This window comes from Toxorhynchites rutilus, chromosome 2 (assembly GCF_029784135.1).
Source record: "Toxorhynchites rutilus septentrionalis strain SRP chromosome 2, ASM2978413v1, whole genome shotgun sequence".
Taxonomy (NCBI): domain Eukaryota; kingdom Metazoa; phylum Arthropoda; class Insecta; order Diptera; family Culicidae; genus Toxorhynchites; species Toxorhynchites rutilus.
Window position 1 is genome coordinate 113312010 of NC_073745.1, and position 21297 is coordinate 113333306.

The window sequence follows — 21297 nt, forward strand, 5'->3', positions numbered from 1 at the left end:
GCAATCGCAAAACGGCATCAGGTAGCAGAAGAAAAAAGTTTGTTCTTTATACAAACTGCTTTGGTGGCAAATCCAAAACAAGGCGGCATCAAGGGCGTTCGAAATGTTTTTTTTCAAAACCACGAGTACTAAGTTTTCTAAATTGGAACCATTCCATAAAACAAGGCGCTTTTCAGTGCCATTAAACCTTCCAAAAAAGAGTTTAGGAAATACAGTTCAATGCTTTCTAAAACAATATCCAAAATAATAATAAAACACAAATTGATTTTTTCATAATTTGTTTGCCAGGATATGATGAGTATGTGAATTTGGCAGTTGTTCTGAGCTTATTGATTTTCACCAATTCTTAAATTGCTTCTAGATTGAAAGTACAGTAATTTACACTTATCTCGACATTTAGCTAATTGGACGGACATGTAATGCGACATATTTAGTTGGACATTTTTGTAAACATAGAGATCCAAATTATGACCACACATTGAAAGTCGACACTGTACCACTGTCATCGGAAATGTTCAATTACAGGTTAAAATCGTCTCCAATGCGACACTGAGTAGTGGTAATGCGACGTGCCATTGAATGTAATTTACCGTACAATATGTCACAAGCTGGATGGGAAGAAATTTTCCAACTGTGAAAGCTGTGGCGAGTGGCAAATGCAATCGCTAAACAGAAAGGTTTAGCCGAACAAGATGGGGACATCGAGTGATAACAAAACAATAAACTCTTTAGATTGAAGATAATTTTGTGATCCTGAAAAGGACCCTTTTTAGTCTGCATGTGAATCCAACGAGCGAACAAATCGTAATGAATGTATTTTTTTGCCATCGCTCCCTTTTAACGCTCATTCGTTCGTCTCGTTGGACTCGCCCCTCTGGCTGAGTCTGCCGTTTTGGTTCTATCCTGTGAGTGTGTACCGCTAGAGTATAAAACACGCGGACCCCAAAAAAATATCTTATTTTCTTTCAAACCGTAAACCCGTGTGGTTGTACGGCATCGGCATCGTGGACGTAACAAAGGAGGACAAGTTAAGGGAAAGGCAAAGTCTCACTCGAACCGTACAGGTCTCCAGTTCCCTGTTGGTCGCATTCACTGATTGCTCCGCAAGGGTAACTAGGCCGAACGGATTGGTGCCGGAGCACCAGTATACCTAACAGCGATTATAGAGTTTCGGCCGTCGGAGTGCTCGAGTTGGCTTGCAAAGCTGCTCACGACAATCACAAAACCCGCATCAAGAACAGAGCAGCTTCGGTTCGGCGCTCATCAAGGCAACAATTAGTTTCAGTGAGTGGCAAAGTGTTTCTCCGGCACGTCAAATGTAATTTACTGAACAACATGTCACAAGCTGGATGGGAAGAAATTTTCCAACTGTGAAAACTGTGGCGAGTGGCAAACGCAATAGCTAAACAGGAAGGTTTAACCGAACAAGATAGGAATATCGAGTGATAACAAAAACACAACACCAAAGGTTCTTTTCAGAACCATCAACATGTTCATAAAGAGTAAACAGTAAACTAATCCAATTTTCAGGTAGATATGTAGGTATTCACGTAGGAGAAGAAAATAAAACAATATATTTAAAATATATATTTAACAAAAGCTGTCCCCTTTGTATAGTCCTACGTCACTCCGGTTATGTCCCCGACATTACCCACCCGTCTTTTTTTGGACATGATAATTTCACCCTATTTTTTACTGGTCATACTTATTAATTATTTCTCTGAGTGTACAACAATTGCATTTTGCGAAACAATATAAGAGACCAGTGAATACCTAACAAGAAAGGACAGAACGCGAAGTGTAGTTGTAGTCGTGAACAAAAAATGGTGTCGTCACTAATTGCGTTGAATTCATTGAGTCAATGAAGTTTATATTGATGAAAAAACAAATAAAGAAGGCTCCCAAAATACATATTAAAATCGTTAAAATGATGATTTTTTTGTTGCTTTGAAGGTGTGAGAAGGTCGGAATACAAGAATGAATAAAGTAATTGTTTTATCGCTGTGATATCGCTAACTCACCATCTGCGCACCCTGATATGTATTCACTGGTATGAAACTCAGATTAAAGAATATTTGAATACCCCGATAAATCATTCAAAACATATACCTGGTTGTTCTATCATGTTCTGTACATAAGATTACAGTATTGTTTACCCAAGTTCATTGTTTTATGTACGAAATTGTACCCGTTCCCTCGTGATCATATATAAATTCAGAAACTCAACGTTGGTAACATCACATTTTAATCTCACCTAACAATCCAACCCCACCGCAATGGACGCAATGGAATGGGATGGCATGGACTTGATCGAAGAGTGTGATGTAGAGGACACGGATTTAATGAATCGAATTATATCCAACTGGAATGAGGTGGAATTGGGAGAAGAATCAGCTATAACGGGGACCATGGAACCGAATGATTCTCCTGGTGAAGACGATGACGAGGATGGCGAATGGGTAGAGGAAGAAGAATCGGATACGGTATCTCTGAAACTAGATTCATCGGAGGACTTGGATTCGAACAGTTTCATCGGGAATGAGGATTGCATGGGCCCCGATTCGATGTTTGTAAAACTAGTTTCATCGGAGGGAGAAGGTTTCTTCGTGAAACGCGAGTACGCCTTCGTCTCGAGTACCATTCGGCGCTTGCTTTCCGGTCCTGGTGAATTCCCCGTGGGCGAAGCTAACGCGATCCACCTCAAGGACTTTTCGTAAGTATCCAAATGGCCATAGATACATGAACTCCAGATTTGCTCTGATTGATTGATATTTTGTTTTTTTTTCTCTTTGAATTCCAGATCGAATGTAGTCAAAATTGTATGCAAATATTTAAAATATAAGCATCGCTATAAGGGAGTTGACAATGAAACGTATGAGAAAATTCCTGAATTCCCTATTCCAACTAAAATATCGTGCGACCTGTATATGGCAGCTCATTTCTTGGATTTATAAATAATCAAATTCTTGCGCGATAAAAAAAACAACACAATTACAACAAATTGACAAATTAAATTAATTATTAGGTCATTAGACAAGTGATAGACTAGTTGTCATGTTTCCCTAAATCGAATCAAATTCTTCACGCTAATATCATTGGGAAAGCAATAGGAATTTTTGATTATTTCCCCTAAATGTAAACAATTGTAAGAAAAAAAAAACATTATTTACAATGAAATCAGAACCCAGTATCTTAGCTTTCATTATCAAAGTGTCAGGAACGAATCAAGTAGTTCCCGAGATCACAATCTCACCCCGCTCTCAAAAAGTCATTTTCAGTGTTATTTTGTTTTCTTTATTCGGTTATCACGCCCATTAAATTTGGGAAAGTATTTGATCAAGAACATTTCCAGGATAAACCTTATCTCCTGCTTTAGCTCTTGAACCAAACTCCATTGTCGTTGTTGTTGTAAAATTTGTTGCCATTCTAAAGGTAGCTTCATGACGCCTCATATAAGTCTTGGTCCTCATTAGAGAAAAGCTTTAGCAATTGATTTCTACAATTTTTTCTTGATCCCAATTTCTTATCACTCAGGAAGTTTTACAATGCGATAAAAAGGTGGTAATTGCTTGGTTCCAGGTCCGTACTATATGGTGGATGCATTAAAACATCCTAATCAAGCTCCCGGAGTTGTATGGCCTGGCGTTGACCTGATGGAACAAAACACTTCCTCTGTTGGCCGATTCTGGACGTTTTTGGTCAATCGCTAGCTTTAAACGATCGATTGACTGCAGAGATCTGAATTCAGTGTATTGCACTTAAAAAAGAATTATAAATTTAAAAAATCTAATTAAAAATAACAAATTGGTTCTCAAATGGGGATAAGCACTAGGGTAGGAGCCTGCCCGTTGGTCTCAAATGTTCCTATCTCACACATCCACGAAAATCATATGACGACATTCTTAGATCGGGCTCCGAGCACGGGTGTCGAAAGTGACTAAGTGAGGGGGTGCGAGCGAGTCAGAGCGCTATATCTATCCCGGGGAACGTCTCCCGAGTCATTAGAGGCTCAGGCCGAGGACATAGTGAACGCGATGCGATGCGGATTTCAATGCGGCGAAACTGTTTGTGGAGTGTTTTGCCGCGAATGAACGCAGATGATGGTTGCGTCAGACGATTTCCATAAATATCTTCACAATCGAACTCATCGAACGAATGTAAAAATTGGGTTAAGTTATTATTTTCGTTTTGTTCGATAAATCATATAACTTTATTATAATTTACATAATCCATATTATGGAATATATTACTAAGTTAAATATCTCACAACTCAATTGTTTACAAAATGAAAACATGTAAACATATCCTTGTGCTGGGTTGTTTACATGTAGAATGGAATGGAAAGAAGTATCAAAAAACGCGCGAAAACGACAAGTAGGTCATTGCACGTGATGAGCTCCAATTAATCGCTTCGCATCGCATCGCACCGCACCGCGTTTACTATGTCTTCGTCCTTAGTGGTGCGTCTGATCTCCATGTTAGGAGAGGCACCCCGAACAGGTTCCTTTGGCAAGGTGGGACTCTAATATACCTTGCCAACCCGCTTTCTCCGGGCAACCGTAGTTGAGAACCCGATTGTAACAATCATGGACAGCACCGATTTTTTCCAATCCGAAATTATCCGATTTAAAGCAAATACAGTTTACGCGAGGATGTTTTGAGTTTTGTTATAAGATGCGTTTCGATGGAGAATTTAGAAGAGTGCGGCTGTTAACCAAATCCGACATTTACCATTCAATCAACACTCAGCTTCAATTCATCCGAAAGGGAAATTGAGCAAGTGAGGTAAGTAAACATCGTCAATAAGCTTCGTCCTTTAATTCCTGAAGATAAAGGACACTATTGGGAAATCTTTGTAATCAATAATTAAATTGATGATATTTAACTGTTTAGTTACAATGGTTATGTGCAATATGTGAGAACAACAATACACTTCAATCTAGGATATTTTTTTCTTTCAAGACGAGTTTGATTTTATGAATTTAACTATTTGACGAGACTTTTAAACAAAGCTTCTAAGGACATGATTTGTAGTTCTGAAACAAAATTGCTGTTATAAATGTAGCAATGCACGGGGATTGACTGTTTTTGATTAAAATATTTGACTCTCTTCGGTAGTAGAAGTCGACATGAGAGCCATCCAAGACAGGATAATGCCGACGAGAAATTGCAGGCGGTACGTCTGGCATCAAGACGTTGATGACATTTACCGGATGTGACATCAACCCGGAGAAAACATAGAGCACATTATGGAGGCTGTCCCGTTTTGGCCAACGCAGCCTACACCGAGCGCCACAACAACGTGGCCCGTATTGTTCACCGACAACTGGCGCTCCAATGTGCTCTACTGGAAGACAACGTACCAAACTACCGGTACCTGTCCTGGAAAATGACCGTTTGAAGCTGTACTGCGATCGCACTGTTCTGACCGACCTCACGATCCACCACAACCACACAGATATAATGGTTTACGACAAGAGCGACCGCAATGTCACAATCATCGATGTCGCTATTGAACTGAACCAAAATCTGGAGGAACCCACGGCATTTGCAAGTACCGACCATTGGCCGTGGAGCTCAAGGAACTGTGGAGGCTAAGGGGGGCCCCAAAAATTGTTCCGATCGTTCTCTCTGCAACTGAAATTGTCCCGAAAACACTTCTGGAAGCGCTAAAGGTGTTGAACATCTAGAAGGAATTGGCCGGCATCCAAAAGTCGGTCATCCTCAGCACTTGCGCGATTGTCCGATAATTCATCGGTCGAGAATACAGCACGAGCATGCAGTTACGGGCATTCCGCAGGGCCTAGTCCCCCTTTGGCATTCAGAAGCCCGGGGGCAGATGAATATTCTGGCTAGGTTCGCCTAGTTAAGAAGTGAGATAAGTCTGCCCAAAAAAAAAATAAATAAATTTTGCACGTACATGCAAACCTTTTTTTGTGCGGGGGATAGGGACCGCACAAAAAAAGTCGCATAAAAAAAATCGGGCAAAACTTCACCAGCAGCTTTAAAAAATCGTGTTCGGTACACATTTTGAAAAAAACTTTTTTTGTGCGATAGATAGGGACCGCATGAAAAAAGTTTCCCCCAAGGAAATAACTCAAATCCACGCCATTCAACGTTCAATTTCCAATTGTTTACCTGCTTTGCGATGGGACACTTTGCCTTTTTGGTTGCGCGTGGTTGTTTTGTGCTTTTAGTTGCATGTCGAAACGTGTTGCTGTTAGCAATGATGTCATGCAAAAACCTAGAAAAACTTAGAGCATTTGATGAGAAGAGGGGTATGATTTCAGAAGTGGATAATTGAGACGCAAATATGCTTTCTTCGCACTGAAATGCATATAAACCATCGAAAAAAACTAAATGGACGATAACTTTGTCAAATATGCTTCTTTTCATACACCGCACAAAAACAGAAAATCGCACCAAAAAAACCGCACAAAAACAGGTTTTACTGTATTTTACTGATGCAATATCGGCACCATAAACACCATTTACAATTTCAGCGACCTGAATTGCATTTTCGCATCTATAAAAGATAAAGTGTAAAATGACCCGAGTTTTCTCTTTGTTGACCTCCATTGTTAATACCCTGCAACTTACAACTGAATGGAACAAACAAAAAACAGGGATTTTTGACGTAGGACTACGTCTTTCATTTCTATACCGGGGTGTAAAACCAAAGTTTCGAGAACGAAAGCGTTACGCTGGAGACCGAGATTTTGAGCGTTAATAGCTCTTACAGGGTGTCGACTCAAATTCCGAAAAAAAATTCCCTGATATTCCCTGATTTTCCAGTACTTTTCCAGAAAAATTCCAGATATAGACTAGTGATCAAAATTTTTATTTTAGTTCTGTTTTTTAACAGCTAGTAAGTATCTATGAAGGCTAGAACAAGTAAATTTATGAGCGAATATAATCCAATAAATGAGTTTTTTGTATTTTTTTGTTTGAATTATACAAAGACTGAGAAACGGCGTAAAAGATAGAACATGATTTATTCATGCAGTTCATGAAAGATGCTTAAATACTAATACAGCAGAAAATTTTATTTATTTTGATTCGGATGAGTTTTACAAAACAGTTGATTTCAACAAAGCGATTTTTTCTTGCAAACTTTCGGCTTCCTTCTGTGCGTTTTCCAAAATTTTACTCCGTTTGATCTCTAAAGATTTCGCTTCTGCTTCTCGTTGACGTTTCATCATCTTTGACGCATTTGACGCAAGATCTTCTTTCTTACGGCGTTCCTTGTCTTCTATATAAAGGGAGTGAGAATTTCGAACTCGTTGAATTAGCTGGTTCGAAATTTGTATTGATGCTATCTCTCCAGCGTGAAATACAGCGTCATAAATTTGTCGCTTAGCAACAACCGATTCCTCACGCATGTTTTCAAAAAGACATTCAGCGTTAATGGAAAAGCCCCTCTCAAGGTTGGCGTTTCCATGCGAGAGACAGCAGATCATTTTTACGATGGTAAAAAGTTCCATAAACTCATCCCCCGATAGCAATCCCTTCCAGAAATGGTCCAGTCGTTCATTTTTCCGATCATAGTAGGCAAACTTGTTGCTTTTGTTGCTACCAACTAATTTTAAATATTGTTTCAGTGCCAAGTCTGCTGAAGCTCCACTGATACGACCAAAATCCATCAATATAGTTAAAAGCTTTTCGAATCGTTTTCCAGCCAATTTTTGATCGGAATCAATGACTGAAGGGTCAAGAGAGGATGCGGCTTTCGTCACAGGATACGTCAATGGCGATCGCTTCATAAGCTTTAGAATCAGTGCTTTCAAAAATCCTTTGCATTCCAGACGAAATTGCAGAATTTGTTTTTGGGTCAATTTTGACGAGTTTTTTAAAACTTTTCTTGTTTCAAAACCCAATACAATCTCTTTCATTGGTAAATGATTCTTGGCTTCATTGATCTCTTCTATTGTTACCTGAAAGAAATGAAAACAGTAAATTTTATTCAAATAGCAATAAAATTGCTATTGGATCAATCATTTGATAGAATGAATTATCCACAAGAGATTAAATATACCTGAGTGATGTTCTTTAGCTGATCGATCTGCATGAATCTTCCCAATATACTTCTAGCCATTTGACTCAAATTGTTATACAAAAATGGCACCATGGGATTATCCGTTTGGAACTCGCGCAAAAATGGTTCTACTTCAGCGGCAACGGATTTGAAAAAGGTCAACTTAGCCAACAGTAGAGGATCTTTTAGACACTCAACTACATCGACGTACGAATCTGATTTTGGTTCAATTTTGTCATTCTGAACACCCTCAACGAACTTCCTTATATGAGGAGTAATCTCCACAGCTCTTTGTGCTACGTTAATGTTTTCCAACCATCTGTGAGCGCAAAACTTCAGTGGATACACAGCACTTCCCGAATACGATGTGAATAAAGCGCGTCGTGCTGGAACATCTTTGAAGATGTGATAGATGCCTCGCAGGTACTTCGTAACATTCCATCCAGAGCAGCGAACACCTTCCTTGAATGCACCGTGCAAAATATGCAATCCGCAGCTACCTAAATCCAAGAGCCTTTCTTCTCCATGTTCAAAGTCCATTTTCAGCTCGCGTAAAAATGACCAATTCACGTTGGGACCATCCATCGACACCTGAAGAAGCTTGTTTAAAGGGATATTTCCCAGGCCTTCTTTAAAAGCTGCATGTAAATCTGTTGCTCGAGATCGTCCCAAGAACATTGAGGTCATGTAACGAGTTACCACCTCCTTCTTTTCTTCATCCCAAAATCTGACATTTAGATCCATTTGCTGCTTTTTTGTAGTCTTATTTAAGGACTCGTCAAAACCAACGACAATGCAGTTTGTATTATGCAGAGTTTTATCGAGCTCAGATTTATAATAGGGGGCAATGCCAAACAGCATCATGTAGCTCATTTTATCACGGCCTAGTTGAACCTTCTCAGCAATCTGGCTATCATGAAACATTGTTCTCAATACTACCATGTCCTTTTCAGCTGTGCGGAGTGATTTGTGACACATAACTGTTTCCAAACACCACAGGATCTCAGCTTTGATGGTATCGTTTTTCAGCATGAATTTATCGATAGTTTTCGAAGGAGGTAGAATGCTCGCAGAGGAAACTGAAGGAATCGCAACAGTAGGTACTGATTCCACAGGTGGATGATCATTTCTAGCACAACTGAATCCGATATTCTTGGAAGTGCCTGGTTCGAACGTTTGGTGTGAATCACTCATTAGATATTTGAAAATATTTCCGGCTGTGGTTCGTTGACTATGCTTCTTTGATTTCATATGACTTTTGAGAGCCTGTTTGCCCATGTTGCTGAGAACTATTTCACAGGAACATACAGAACAGTATGCGCATCCTAGCTTAGTGTCAATTCGTTTCAACCATGATGAAAACTCCGGGTCATGCAACCAAACGCCTTGGAACGTGGTTTTGCTTGCCATTTCGAACTAAGTTCTACTGGATTTCCTATGATAAAGATAATAATTATCAGTAAAAAAGGTCACTGTAAATTGTCAGTACACTACACCTTCGCTTCAGTTGATAGTCGGGGAAGAATGCCAGACAACCTTATGATTTTATCGTACCTCTCTGCTAAAATAATGAATAAATTATTTTACTGTATTCACCGATTATAAAATTGGCTCACCCACCTCAACTTTAACACAAAGCGAGCATCAACAATCACTTCCATTAAATGAAATTCAAACTTAAATTTTTGCAGTTCTGTTTCTGCCTACGAGCACCAACAGTCGCTTCCGTTGAACGAAATTCAAACTTAAATTCTTGCAGTTCTATTTCTTCTTACGCAAACACATCTTTCAAATGGTCGAAAAAACAGCCCCGTGACATCGCCTATCTTACTGGCTGTGCTCGGAAAGCGCAAATATATCAGCTGTCAGTTGCATTCAACAATTGTCAAACTGGTGCTCGAGATGATGGTATCTGATAAATAACGGCTTAACACGGAGTTGGCAAAAACTGCACGAAAGTAAAAGACTTCTACTTTCGCGCCATTTTCACAGACAAAAACAAACAACATACACTGAAGTAAATGTACACATAAAACCTGGAAGGCTAAAAACTTTTATATTTTATATCCAACGAATTTCATTTTTCCCTGATTGTGGTAAAATTCCCTGATTTTCCCTGATTTTCCCTGACCATATTTGAATTCCCTGATATTCCCTGATTTTCAAGGATTTTCAAGGTAGTCGACACCCTGTCTTAAACAACTGAACGAAATGGTATGATAAACACTTCATTTGAAAGATAAAATGTCTACGCGTCATATACTTGTTACTTTTTCATCCAAAAACTTGTTTCAATAGTCTTAAAATTGCTTTCAAAACAAGCTATTGAAATCACCAATCGGTATATAAGCGAGCGCCGCTCGTAAACCCACTCAGTTATGATTGAACAGCGATTGGAGCATGTTGTCGCTGTTGTTGTGAAGCTAATTTCGTTTATCATGAAAACGCTGATGAACGGTGTCACCAAGAGCCTGTTTGTGCACCTAAGGCCAAAAGGGAATCCATCAGGAGGAGAGTGATGCCACGGTTCCGCTTGAAACATCGGAGCAGCCGCCACACACACACACACACACATACACACACATACACGCGCGGAATTCTCGTTGCTATCATCGTTGCTGAAAAATAATCTGCCAGTTCCCCTGGGAATTGAAAAATACATTCATGCGAAAGAGTTTATTTTAATGTTTTCTATTCATATAACACTGCAACCAAATACATTTGGTTTTGTTATTTTTCAATCAATCGTAATTAACAGGAAAGCTTCTGAATATTTTTCTCCCCATCATGAAAAACGGAAAATGTTTCACATCGCGAAAATCAAGTCATTTTCGAGCGATTATTTGCTTTCTACTCATATAATGCTGCGACCAAATACATTTCGTTTTGGATTGTTTCAATCAAGTGCGATCAACGTAAGACCACGTCTTTCGGCAATTTATTAGAGGTACAATGAATCTTTAGGAATTCCCGCTCTACGCGCACTGGCAAACAATGTTTACTCAACAATTTCTCAAACGAGAAATGGGTGTTGTGAGAAAGGATTAGCGAACGCGAAAACGACAAACGGGAGAAAGATACGTTTGGAGGTTGAAGGAAATTGGCAGAAAACTTCTTCATTCTATCATTCAAATAATGTGATTCATACCACATCTTTATGCCAGAAAGAGATTATTAATGTTCAAAGGAGGAATCGAGTCCTCCGAGGAAATTACCCAGCGCAAATTAGAGTCGACTATCGATTGCGGCATTCGTACACAAATAATTTTATAATGCAGTTTCACCAAAGTGATTTCTTCGGATATATTCACTACATCATGTCATGTATTTCATATTCTTCATTAAGAAATCCATATCCATGGCACCTATCGGTAACGAATTATTATCGAAACCACGATTTTCGCTAAATGCTCCTTTCAGTTCGGCCTGTAAAAAACTTTTCTGTACTCTAATCCATCAAATTTGGAGCCCTGAAAAGGGCCGTTGATTATATGCTCAGCTAATATAGCACGCTCTCCTCGGATACGATGGGCCAGCTGGATGTCCTTGGGCATGATGTGACGCGTTTTGCATGGATAGCACACAAATTGGTATCTTCGAATAAGCCTCCTGCAGCGTCATAGCCGCGGAACTTTGGAAGCGCAAGTCGGTTTTGAAGTCCTGAGCAATTCCACGATCCAAATGCTGCAAAGGTAGCTGCGGATCAGCAATTCGGTCGACTTCTGATAGCGATGAATTTCACGCAAAGTTCCCGGTCGATAGCGATGTGGCTTCTCCACCTATCCTGCTACTGGTGCGCTTATCCGAGCTGACTTCGTGTGCCTTACCACCGAATGACTAACGAGCTGTCTGCGAATGACTAACGAGCTCGAGTCCTCACGGTGCGAGAGTAGAGTAAGAAATGAACGAAAGCAAAGGAAGCGTCATTTTATAAACCATAAAAGTATAGAATCTGAATCCCACCCTTATTATATTCGTGAGTATACAGTAAGCTTATATAATAAAGAGGGTGGGGTTTACATTCGATTCTTTTATGTTTTATAAAATGACACTTCCCTTGCTTTCGTTCATTTCTTACTCTACTCTCGCACCGTGAGGACTCGTTTCATCGGGACTAAGCAGACAGCTCGTTAGTCCTTCGGTGGTAAGGCACCACGAAAGCAGCTCGGATAAGCGCACCAGCCGCAGGAAGCGTGAAGAAGCCACATCGCTATCGACCGGGAACTTCGCATGAAATTCGTCGCTATCAGAAGTCGACCGAATTGCTGATCCGCAAGCTACCTTTGCAGCATTTGGTTCGTGGAATTGCTCAGGACTTCAAAACCGACTTGCGCTTCCAAAGTTCCGCGGTTATGACACTGCAGGAGGCTTATTCGAAGATACCAATTTATGTGCTATCTATGCAAAACGCGTCACATCATGCCCAAGGACATCCAGCTGGCCCATCGTATCCGAGGAGAGCGTGCTATATTAGCTTAGCATATAATCAACAGCCCTTTTCAGGGCTCCAAATTTGATGGATTAGAGTTCAGAAAAGTTTTTTACAGGCCGAACTGAAAGGAGCATTTAGCGAAAATCGTGGTGTCGATGATAATTCGATACCGATAGGTGCCATGGATATGGATTTCATAATGAAGAATATGAAATACATGACATGATGTAGTGAATATATCCCCATATCGAAGAAATCACTTTGATGAAACTGTTTACCGTTTGTCGTTTTTAAGTGTTTGGAAAGGGCATTATTTTTGCTGAGTAAATTCCAAGAAAAAATCCATTCCTTCTTTAAGCGTGATTCATTCTGCTTCGGATCAACGGAACAGTGATAATCATTTCATACAAAAGATAAAATGTCCAAGAGTTATATGATTACTATTTATTGAGTCGGAAAATTGTTTCAATAGCTTAATGATAGCTTCGAAAACAGGTTATAAAATGACGCTTCCTTTGCTTTCGTTCATTTCTTACTCTACTCTCGCACCGTGACGACTCGTTTGTTTGGGACCAAGCAGATAGCAGGTTAGTCTTTCAGTGGTAAGGCACACGAAAGCAGCTCGGATAAGCGCACCAGCCGCAGGATAGGTGAAGAAGCCACATCGCTATCGACCGGGAACTTTGCGTGAAATTCATCGCTATCGGAAGTCGACCGAATTGCTGATCCGCAAGCTACCTTTGCAGCTTTTGGATCGTGGAATTGCTCAGGACTTCAAAACCGACTTGCGCTTCCAAAGTTCCGCGGTTATGACGCTGCAGGAGGCTTATTCGAAGATACAAATTTGTGTGCTATCCACGTAAAACGCGTCACATCATGCCCAAGGACATTCAGCTGGCCCGTCGAATCCAAGGAGAGGGTGCTATATTAGCTTAGCATATAATCAACGGCCCTTTTCAGGGCTCCAAATTTGATGGATTAGAGTTCAGAAAAGTTTTTTGCAGGCCAAACTGAAACGAGAATTTTCGTTTGGATGCCATACAGCATCGAGAAAATTCCGGAAAGATCTAATCGTTGCTGAAAAATAATCTGTCAGTTTCCTGGGAATTGAAGAATACATCCATGCGAAAGAGTTTATTTTAATGTTTTTTAATTATATGGCGAACACAGCGACCAAATACATTTGATTTCGTAATTTTTCAATCAAGTGTAATTAGCTGGAAGGCTTCTGAAGATTATTCTTTCCCATCAGTAGGATATTTTCGTATCCAATAATGGATGCATAACATGAAAAACGGAAAATGTTTCGTATCGCCAAAATTATATAATTTTCAATCGATTATTGCTCAGTCGCCGAAATTTTCATACTCAGAAAGTTCATTCTCCCCTAGTTTGCCTTCCAAATTGCCATCGTAAACCACACCTTCTCTCGATTCAATCACGCACGAAAAGCATACTGAAATGATATTCTGGTGGTGAAACCCATTCATTTTTCGTGAGGCGTCGTGCACAAATTACGTAACGCGATAAGGGGGGAGGGGTTAGATGTTGCGTTACTTTCTGTTTATTAGATAGGAAATTGCGTTACGAAAGGGGGGGGGGAGGTTCAAAATCCAGATTTTTGCGTTACGTAATTTGTGCACGACGCCTGAGGACATCGACAAGACAACATCGTTACTGAACGAGCTGAACTTCGAGGGATCGAGGTATTCATTACCTGGCTTGACCTGACCTGAAATGCAATCAGTTTGTTTTAACTGTGAGGGAGCGCAGAAAAGCCGATCGATCAGAAGGAGAAGAGAAGGTGACCAAGAGAGTATCAGCATCGAAATACGGTTCCTCGGGAAGACATAGAAGCAGCCGCCACACACACACACATACACGCGCGCAACTCTTTTCGTTTGCTGGTTATCGAGAGGAAACCTGGAAAGAAAAGATCGTTGCTGAAAAATAATCTGCCAGTTCCCCTTGGAATTGAAAATTACATTTTATTTATTTTAATGTTTTCTATCCATATAATACTGCGACCACATACATTTGGTTTTGTGATTTGTCAATCAAGTGCAGTTAACAGGAAAGCTTCTGAAGATTATTCTTCAGAACAAGGTTTTTTGTATCCAATATTGGATGCATAAAACCTTGAGTCTTCAAAGTAACACTCTCGTTTTTGAAGTCACCCAAATATTTATTTATTCATTCATTCTGGATGGATTTAGATCCAACTTCAAACAAATGATCTCTAAATCAACGATAGTCCTACGTCACCCTTGCGGTTATACCATATATATAATCCACCTCATGTTTTTTTAGTGTGAAATGTCACCTTTACAGCTTGAAATTGTATGATCGATATTTTACGAGATATTGATCACTAAAGCTAGCTACCGAGAAAATAATGGATACCTTTTTCCCAACCTAATATCAGTGATGGCAGAGTCATCACTTTAGGTACCGATGAACGACTATTACAAACCTTACCGCGAGCAGAAGCCTTATAGAATTTGAACTCAAGAATTTGGTTAAAATCGATTTTCACCTAAGTTTCATCGTAGACCAAGAAACTTCCATCACGTTTCGTCAGCACCTGCTCGTACAGCTTAGAAGCCCGTATTGTACCCACTATTTGTTGATTAGGGCTTCTGCTGAATTTTCTGCTTGCTCGATAACACGGTAGCCTTCCCGGACTGATTCGCCGCGTAGTACAGCGGACAATATTCAATTTTTTCCGCTGGATCATAATCCCAGATGTTGGGATTAGCCTTGATTTTGCAAATGTCCTTCAACCGTAGTCGACGATCAAGGGTTCCACTCTGACGCTTGGAGGTGATATTGATAGAAATACTCCTCCTTTTTCTTAATATCGCGATTTTATATCTCGTGCATTTAAAGTTACATTACAAATATGTTGTCTGCTACATTTCCGTGGTTAATCCCTGCTATTTTGTCTAGCCCTACTACATGCCATCGCTATGAACTTTATTCTGCACAGTTGATAATTACATTCCACAAATATATGTTGCATTCGTTCTCGCCAATGGAGAAATGATTCTATAATAACCTGCACGATAGTATACAAAATATATATATATATATATATATATTGCAAAATAATCGTCTGAAAATATATGTATATTTTCGTGTTTCTGCTAGCATACTTATTGTTCAAAGTGCTTCTTGTTTGCTACCATCTACGTGTACACTTAAAACACATTCTGTTCTATCAGAGCTTACTCCACGACTTCATCTGTGTTTGCATTCTCACCAATAATTGGAAATAATCTCTGCCTATCTACCAGTGCTTTTCAACTATTAGTTTTATTATATTGTCCTCGTAAAGTTTGCTTTTTCTTTATTTGCTTCAAGCTATAGCGACCTTTTTCCCCCTACAGTAGTTTCTACAAAGGAAAAATGATCAGTAGCTACGAGGTAACCGACAATATGATCTACTTATATTGATTCTTTTTGCTCTACTATATATTTACGAAGCATCCTGTTCTACTAGTTTATTTTCGCTTAAGACTAGGTTTTCTTGAAATACGCCACTGCTAGTCTCTAATGGAAACAAACATTTTGCCCTAATTGTAGGTCTAAATCTAGATGAATAAAACATATTTAACAAGTTATTAACTAAATAAATCAGCTCCGTCGGTCAAATGTTCGCCGAACAAAAAAATATATCTAAAAATGGAAAAAAAAGTACACAATTGGTATATAAATAGCCCTGCCATATTTAGGTTATAATTCCGCTATCGATAACGGCGATCCACTTCTTAGTTCATCCATTTCTTGCAGTTGGGGGCACCACACATGCAGGAAATCTTATGTGCATCATCCTCATAGTCAAACTTGTAATCGTACGACAGCTCCTCGCCCCGGCTGATTCGTCGCTTAGCGAAGATAATGATGCGAATTTCCCGTTCCACCTCAACGGTATTGGTTACGCAGTTTGGATTGCAGGAGTGGTTTATGTAGCGTGCGAGGCCACCCGATAGTGTCGCGTCCACCACACGGTCCTCGCCCAATCGGAACATATAGATGCCGCGATTCTGTTGATGTATGGATGGAGACAATAATTATTGACACTTTTGAACATTCCTAGAGCCAGGAGTACTTTTAAGTTTATTATAAGTGTAATTTTAAGAAATGAAGCTAATAACAAAAAATAAGTAGATGGCCAATTCCCTGCGCCACGTTTGTACTTAATTGAGTTGACCCTCTTTATTTTTTTTAATCCCATTTATTTATTTTAAGGCTCATTAGCATTTTAGATGTAACAGAGCCGAATTTTAATCGTGTACATGTCACATGGTTATCATATCTATAATTAGCACATTACACAGTTGTCATTCGCCAGTATTCCTTCTATACCATTACATATGGTACATTCACACAGTAGCCATTTAGGCGTAAGAGTATTCTTTCTGTTCTTCCATCATCCAGTTGGCCCACCGGACAGCGGAGACAGTTGATTGATCATTGTTGAGAGTTATATATAGAACAGCAGCCCGATGTGTCTTGCAGAGCAGAGCAGTTGTATGGATGAATCGATCTTATTTCGACCGTGGATCGATCTCCATCGCTGATGATTGTTGCGTGGACGTAGCTATTCTGTAACAACACAAAGATGGTCAATGAGGGCCCTGAGTTTTGAACTCACGATCGATCGCTTACTAAGCGAACGCGCAACCAATGTGGCTACGGAGACCCCCATGAGTCGACCCTCTTTGATTTTAATGAAAATTTCAACATTTCTTCGATGCAGAAGATAATGGATTGACGCAGATCAACTGACCATTACCATTACCATTACAATTACCAAGGGAATAAAGTTTTACATATAAAAAAATGTGACTGAAAAATAATTATTGGTAGATGAAAAATCCTGAGCAATAGTCGAAGCGAAAAAATCAGAATTGACACAAAAATGAGCTTGTTCCCCTTATCGCGAAGGGGATAGAACATGGATCATCGATTTGTATCACAATTTTTTATTAAAATTTTCAAATTCAAGACATCTTACAAAAAACAGAGTAGTGGAGCAGTTCTTGAAGGGCCATCGCCAAGGACGCCACGAATGCTTCCGCTAATTCCGTAAGAGCTCCGGGCTTTCCGTATTTTGAAGAAACACAAACACTGTGTTCGACCGAAATGCGGACCTCAAAGATCAACAGATTGGACAGATCGCAGAGAGGATGAAACGATCCCCTGTTGAAGTTGTGGGATATGTTGCACTGGCCGGTTCTTAAGCGTTCAGCTTCGCAGGGTTTGCTGCTCTCTCAATGCATTCACGTCTTCGAACCTGGTTATGGAGCTTTTGATTTTCCGGAAGAACAGTCTCGCTTCAGCGGACTATTTTTCCGCCAAAAATGTTGTGAAGGTGGTGGTGATCCCTAATTTGAAGTCGTCCAGAGGCACCTCTTCGCCGCTTCGTTGGCGACTCCGCCGATATATCTGAGGACTCACACGAGGACTACATCCAACAGCAGATACCTTCTGATAACTTGTATCCGTGGGTGTCTAGATATAGTCGCGGCGACAGCATCGATGGCACTGGCCTTAACCCTTTCGCTACGAGCGTCGTCTATAAACGACATCAGGGTGATACTGCACATCGATCACACCAGTGCGATAGGCATACTATACTTTTCGGCGCATTGCTCCGTTCAGCGGTAGCACGGGTTGGATCGGGTTGGTTCACGAGATAGTGGCAGCTTCAGGAATGGCAGCACCAGGAATATGTCGTTGAGTTTCTTAATGGAACTTAGAGAGTTATCCTTTTTTCTTTTAGTTGCGGTATTTCCCTGAGACAAGTTCGACAAAGGTTTGCTTCAGGCCAACAGAGCTTCGAAGGGAGTCATTCCTTATGATATTATCAACTCGTACCGCTGGCAAGATTGAAGTGTGTCACTTGTTTCAAGATTTCGTTCGTTAAGAAGAATATCGCCGTGCCCATGTCAAACGAAGATTCTCCTACTTTAGCGCATACCGAGGCTGCTGGAGTTGATGCTAGCAGGCCAGAGATAATCTGCAGTGCATTGTTGTAAATCGATGATAGAGTTTTTAGGAGTTTTTTTCTGGCCAGACACGTCAATTCGAGGCCGTATATGAGGCGACTGTTAATGATGGCTTTGATCACGCGTAAATGGGTCTTTCGGTTATTATTGCGGTGAGGTTTGGTGGTGGTTTTTAATAGGTTCAACCTGTTGGCACGGCTCTTCTTCACCTCCTCGAAATGGTGCTAGAAGTTCGGTTTGCAGTCGACCAACACTCCCAAGAATCTCAACGTTCTACGAAGGGGAAAGTGGGCGTTGTTAACTTTGACTCTCAAAATTCAAGCTTGGTTCATGACTGCAGATAACCATCTTACCACTATGTTCCGCAGAAGGTCAGAAACTTCGTTCGACAGCTCATTTACCGATAGCATTAGTAGCTGCCTGGATCTTGATGCATGAGGCCCTGTGTGTTTTCCCACCAAAAGAATGTCGCCAACACAGGTGAATATGAACACTTCTTTCGGTAGTTCCCGGAAAAGGCTGTTCATCGCTATCAGGAAGAAGGCGATGGGTAAGACGGAACTTTGAGATACACCAGTTTCTTAGTGGAGGCGCCTGAAACTGGTGTTCCCAACTTTTACTTTGAAGGTCCGGTATGTCACAAAGTTTTCAAAAAGTGTAGCAGGTTGCTTTCCACTTCGCAGCGGAAGGCTTTTTGTCGGTAGACCGACTTCCTCCTTCAATCAAGCAAGTGATGAGCCTTCGCTGCGCCATCCTCTCCAGGGACTTGGACGTATAGGAGGTCAAGGATATTGGTTGGTACCCTTTGACGGAGCAGCTGTTATGACCGTCTTTAGAGATGGAGATTATCAAGTAGCTAAAATCATTTATCACTGTAGTGATAGAGTTGAGAAGAGCTAGAGTACCTCAATCTTCAGTTCAGTCTGCTGCTGATTCCTGGCACCAGGCGGGGGTAAGGGTAACGGCTATAACAGATGGCAAAATTGAACGGTGCTTCAACGGGCAGCGTTGCCCCTCAAGGAGAGCTGATTCATGGTGTGGTGTTGGACGACGTGTGTGGATGTGTGAGGCATTGTAGGGTGTGGTTTTACTTATTCGCTTTTGTCGGTTTCCGAAGGATAGCTGATCGCTGGTTCGACCCTAAGACATGACAACTGGCTTCTTACTCTTCTTCCTCGTCCAAGCGCGAACAACAGGAATGCGGAACCACTCGAGATGTCAAGTTTCCCAATGAGATGAAGTTTCTGAAGATTATTTTTCCACATTCCTAACATATGTTTTCGTATCATATATTCATGAACAGTTTCATTTGGTTGAAGTAGTGCAAAATTGTTGCATACTTTTTAACAAATATTTTTCTGTTATGATTTATCATGAAAACTAGTTTGAAAGTATTTACCATGAGTACAATATGTAGATGAAATATATTATTGGCAAACCCTCTAGAATTGATCAAATTATAGCCGAAAACTGGTCAGTAAATGACCCCTATTGTCTGATATTATCTTAGGTTTGACCCAGTGATCTCTGGTGGCAACGCTCATCTGTGGGCATCTGTTCTTTGTGGATATTTTTTATTGGTTGGGTGAGCTGGGAGTCCGATTTTTGTTTTTGTTTTCAAGGCGCTGCGGGTATGACTATGTTATGTTCTAGCTGGCATGAGCTGTGATATAGTTCCTTTAAAGGTTATTTCCAGGGCTGTTTCAAACGTCGAAGTTGTTTTGGTCGGTGGAGAAGAAGTGTAGATGTTTATCAAAGGCGAAAGGATTGTTTTGAGGGGCTGTGCTGATCCGAATGCATTGGTAGTACTTTTTGCTGAGACGCGATGGTTTCGTTCCTCAGGATCAATCACTGCTCTATTGTCGCTGCTATTCTATTGAAGCGGCCATGTTCGTGATGATAAGGTTTATTTCAGCTATTATTTTAACAGCTATTTTTTACCTCTGACATTTGGAACCTTCCGCCATCGTATATATAAAACACCAAGTCCTTGTGAGTCCTCTTCGAGCATCGTCCATGATTCGTGTCCATAGAGAAATACTGGTCGAATCAGGGATTTGTACATATGGTACAGGGTCGAAGTTTGTTGGACCTTTAGGATTTGCGGATGCCCTTAAACGGCGCGACTTCCGTTGATTATGCGTCTTCGAATTTCAAGGTTGTTTTTTATCCCATTTGTTTATTTGTGTAGGTTCATTAGCATTTTAGCTGTAACGGAGCTGATATGATCATTGTTGTGATCAGAGATCGAAATGCTCGCCGATTTGAGACGAAAAATATCCGTTTTCACCCACGGGGAAAAATAGCTGAGAATATAGGAGGCGAGAAAATGTTATACGCTCATTTCGATTCTCACGAGAAATTCAATGCCGATTTTTATTTTTCGTCGAGTTATGATTGCCGAAAAATGTTTTCGTTTTCAGTGACTCCTTGATGTCGATAATGGTTTTTCACTTCTTCAGTACAACTGAAAACATTGCATGAAAACATGCGGCAACATTGGGTTTCGTCGTGAAGTGAACATGAGATGGATTAATATTTGTACAATTCAGACACTGTCCGAATGCAGATCGTTTGGACGCTGTCCTAACAGACTGACGTTGGTGAAGTTAGCTTTGATTTTTCGCTCCATATTTTTAGTACCAAATGAGAGACGAAAAAGTATTCTCATTGAACTTCCAAGATAGAGATTTTCCACATCTCTTTCTCTCTGAACAAGAATTTTCGGTGAAAAGGAAAAGACGAAAATATCAACAATACACGGTTCATCGAAAACTAGATTGATTGACTGAATATTTATCACGCAGCCGAGCGAG

The 21297-nt window shown here is 40.3% G+C and overlaps 3 protein-coding genes across 11 annotated transcripts in view; 1 reads left to right on the forward strand and 2 right to left on the reverse strand.

The window, feature by feature from the left end:
- Window positions 1–2048: 2048 nt before the first annotated feature.
- LOC129769599 (elongin-C-like) lies at window positions 2049–3182 on the forward strand. Its single transcript, XM_055771971.1, has 2 exons — window positions 2049–2713; window positions 2801–3182. Exons 1-2 carry the CDS (start codon window positions 2277–2279, stop codon window positions 2952–2954), a joined length of 591 nt encoding a protein of 196 aa, XP_055627946.1. The 5' UTR covers window positions 2049–2276; the 3' UTR covers window positions 2955–3182.
- A 3565-nt stretch (window positions 3183–6747) lies between these two features.
- LOC129770685 (uncharacterized) lies at window positions 6748–10218 on the reverse strand. Of its 2 annotated transcripts, XM_055773661.1 has the most exons (3): window positions 9532–10218; window positions 8036–9470; window positions 6748–7934 (listed from the first exon to the last, which is right to left on the reverse strand). In XM_055773661.1, the coding sequence occupies exons 2-3, from the start codon at window positions 9443–9445 to the stop codon at window positions 7071–7073; spliced, it is 2274 nt and encodes a 757-aa protein (XP_055629636.1). In that variant the 5' UTR covers window positions 9446–9470; window positions 9532–10218; the 3' UTR covers window positions 6748–7070. The 2 variants fall into 2 exon arrangements, with proteins under 2 accessions (XP_055629636.1, XP_055629634.1); XM_055773659.1 differs by having other exon boundaries at window positions 8036–10218.
- A 5737-nt stretch (window positions 10219–15955) lies between these two features.
- The window catches only part of LOC129770596 (histone-lysine N-methyltransferase 2C-like), a 96421-nt gene continuing 91079 nt past the window's right edge, over window positions 15956–21297 (reverse strand). For all 8 annotated transcript variants that reach the window (XM_055773532.1, XM_055773531.1, XM_055773536.1 and 5 more), the window contains one exon: window positions 15956–16513. In XM_055773532.1, the coding sequence (XP_055629507.1) occupies window positions 16238–16513 (276 nt within the window). In that variant the 3' untranslated portion in view covers window positions 15956–16237. The remainder of the gene's footprint in view (window positions 16514–21297) is intronic.